General features: G+C 58.0%; 1 protein-coding gene across 1 annotated transcript; it reads right to left on the bottom strand.

Moving 5' to 3' along the window:
• Positions 1–732: 732 nt before the first annotated feature.
• Positions 733–1,715, bottom strand: LOC129513976 (metallothionein-2). The gene is made up of 3 exons (XM_055332475.1): positions 1,566–1,715; positions 1,199–1,264; positions 733–999 (listed from the first exon to the last, which is right to left on the bottom strand). The coding sequence occupies exons 1-3, from the start codon at positions 1,591–1,593 to the stop codon at positions 908–910; spliced, it is 186 nt and encodes a 61-aa protein (XP_055188450.1). The 5' UTR covers positions 1,594–1,715; the 3' UTR covers positions 733–907.
• Positions 1,716–2,325: the final 610 nt, after the last annotated feature.

Here is a 2,325-nt window from a genome sequence, read left to right as displayed (position 1 = left end):
AGGTCACAACAGGGAGCTCTCAGGGGTACTGTGTATCTTCAGTCAGTGGCACAGTGGCAGGGAGAAGCCAAGTTTCCTGGGCCTGCGGTGTGTGTGTGTGGGGGGGGGTTGTTATCCAGGATAGTGCTACTCAAGGTGTGTGTGGTCAATAGTACTTGGGCATTATGTGAATTCTTTCTAATGTTCAATGGACACATTCAGTGAATATATATTTGCAGTGTTTTAAAATCTCTAATTTTACTCGTTCAGATTTTTTGAAGTTATGTATGCTGGATAGAGTAAAAAAAAAAAAATCACTCCGTTACAACAGGCATTTTTTTAAGAAGCCCAGGTAGGATTCAAACAGGTGAAGAGTTTATTTTCACCTCCTGTAGTCACTTTCAAGCCCAAAATCCGTAAGTAACTGAGGTTGGGCAGGGAAACCACAGGGCATAAAGTCTGAATTGACAGGGCAGCTGTCTGGCTAGGGTATAGGACTCTTGATCTCTGGGTCAGGAGTTCAAGCCTCACATTTGGAATAGAGATTAAATGAAATTGGCACCATGCCTTCTACCCGCTGGCATAATCCTCTTCCATTTTACAGAAGGTTTAGCTTAGTTAAGTCACCTGCTTGCCCTAAGGCACTCAGTTTATTAGCAATTAACATTTGTGTACAGAAAACCGGTTTCTGCAATTCCAGTCCAATTCCCCACCGCAGCCCTCATGCGCACGCAAAAGAAAACAGAGCAAGAATAAAGTCGACGGCTTTTATTATAATTCACGTATTATTTCATAGGGAAAATAACTAGGAATGTAGTAGCCAACGGGTCAGAGTTGGACCCAAAACAAAAAGCACCAAAAAACTCCCCACAAACTGTAGGTTTGTACACGTCGCTCTATTTACATCAGGAATAGGCTCTCCCCCACATCAGGCACAGCAGCTGCACTTGTCCGATGCGCCCTTGCAGATGCAGCCCTGGGCACACTTGGCACAGCCCACGGGGCAGCAGGAGCAGCAGCCTAGGAAAGAGGCGGCAGAGATGAGTGCTGGGCACACAGGATCGAGGATTCCGGTCCCCCCCGACAGGGCGCACTGGGGAAGGCAGCACCTTCCCTAAGGAGAGGGCGTCGGCTGTTGCGTTTAAACTCCCCGCGGGGATATAGAGGGTGGAGGTGGGAGGGGGTGGGCAGGGGGTGTATTAAGAAAGACTCCACTTACTTTTCTTGCAGGAGGTGCATCTGCACTCTTTGCATTTGCAGGAGCCGGCGCACGTGCAGGAGCCCCCTGCAAGGAGAAAGGCAGGCGGTGAGAACCGTCTCTGGAGACGACTCGAACGGGGGGGGGGGGGGGGGGGAAATGGGGGCTGGCGGCCCGGGTTCGAGTCTCAGCCCCACCCGGACAAGCAATCAAGTCCGACCCCTTAATTGGCAAAAGGGGGCTCGATTAACCTCGGGAGGGGTCCACCGAAAGCCTTTGGGAGAGAGCATCTAGCACCCCGAAACTGAGTGACCAAGAGAAGGCGGGGCGTCAGAGACAGCTCCTCCAGCTCCGAGCCGGCACGCGGCCCCGAACCAGATCTCCTCACCCGCGGCGCAGGAGCAGTTGGGATCCATGGCGAGAAGAGGCGGCTGGAGTCCGGGACAGCGGGCGGAGAGACGGCGGCGCTCCGAGGAGGCGTGGTGAGCGGCGCGCGGCGGGCCGCCCTTATAAGCGGCCGGGAGCCGGGGCGAGTGCAAAAGCCCGCCCGCCGCCGCCTGCGCACGCCCCGCTCTGGGTCCCGGCGGCCGCGCGGCGCGCGGGGCTGTGCGCACGGCCCCGCCCCTTCGCCCCAGGTGCCGGGAAGCCGCCCCCGGGCGCCCCGGGCCACGGCGCACGAGGGAGGGCCGGGTGCAGACGGCGGCCGCCGCGGGCCCACGAGGGAGGGCCGGGTGCAGACGGCGGCCGCCGCGGGCCCAGCCCCCTGCCCCCCTTCGTCTGCGTGCACACCTGGCGCCCCCCTGACCTGTGCGTGAACTCTAGTTGGCTGGGGACGGGGTGGAAAGCTGGGGTGGGGGCGGGGGACGGGTTTTGGGGACCCTGCTTGGACAGAAAGATCCGCTGGAAGTGCGCACAGATTACCAAAACCTCAGGGCCTGGCAAGGCTTGGTAACTGACACGCAGTGAGCCCAGGGGGCGGTCACGGACGGCGGACGGCGGACGGCGTGTGGATCCGGTGTACACCGAGTGCTTTCTTCCCCGGCAGAGACTAGCAAGCACGGCATCAGCTGACTCAGTCATTCCCCTAGCGAGTGTTGAAATGGTGTCACCTAGGCCAAGTCCCCAAAGCGAGCTCAATACCTAACCTA

The sequence above is a fragment of the Nyctereutes procyonoides genome, unplaced genomic scaffold (genome assembly GCF_905146905.1).
Source record: "Nyctereutes procyonoides isolate TBG_1078 unplaced genomic scaffold, NYPRO_anot_genome, whole genome shotgun sequence".
In the NCBI taxonomy this organism is placed as follows: domain Eukaryota; kingdom Metazoa; phylum Chordata; class Mammalia; order Carnivora; family Canidae; genus Nyctereutes; species Nyctereutes procyonoides.
The sequence above is the reverse complement of the archived record's forward strand: the minus strand, read 5'-3'. Positions and strand labels throughout refer to the sequence as shown.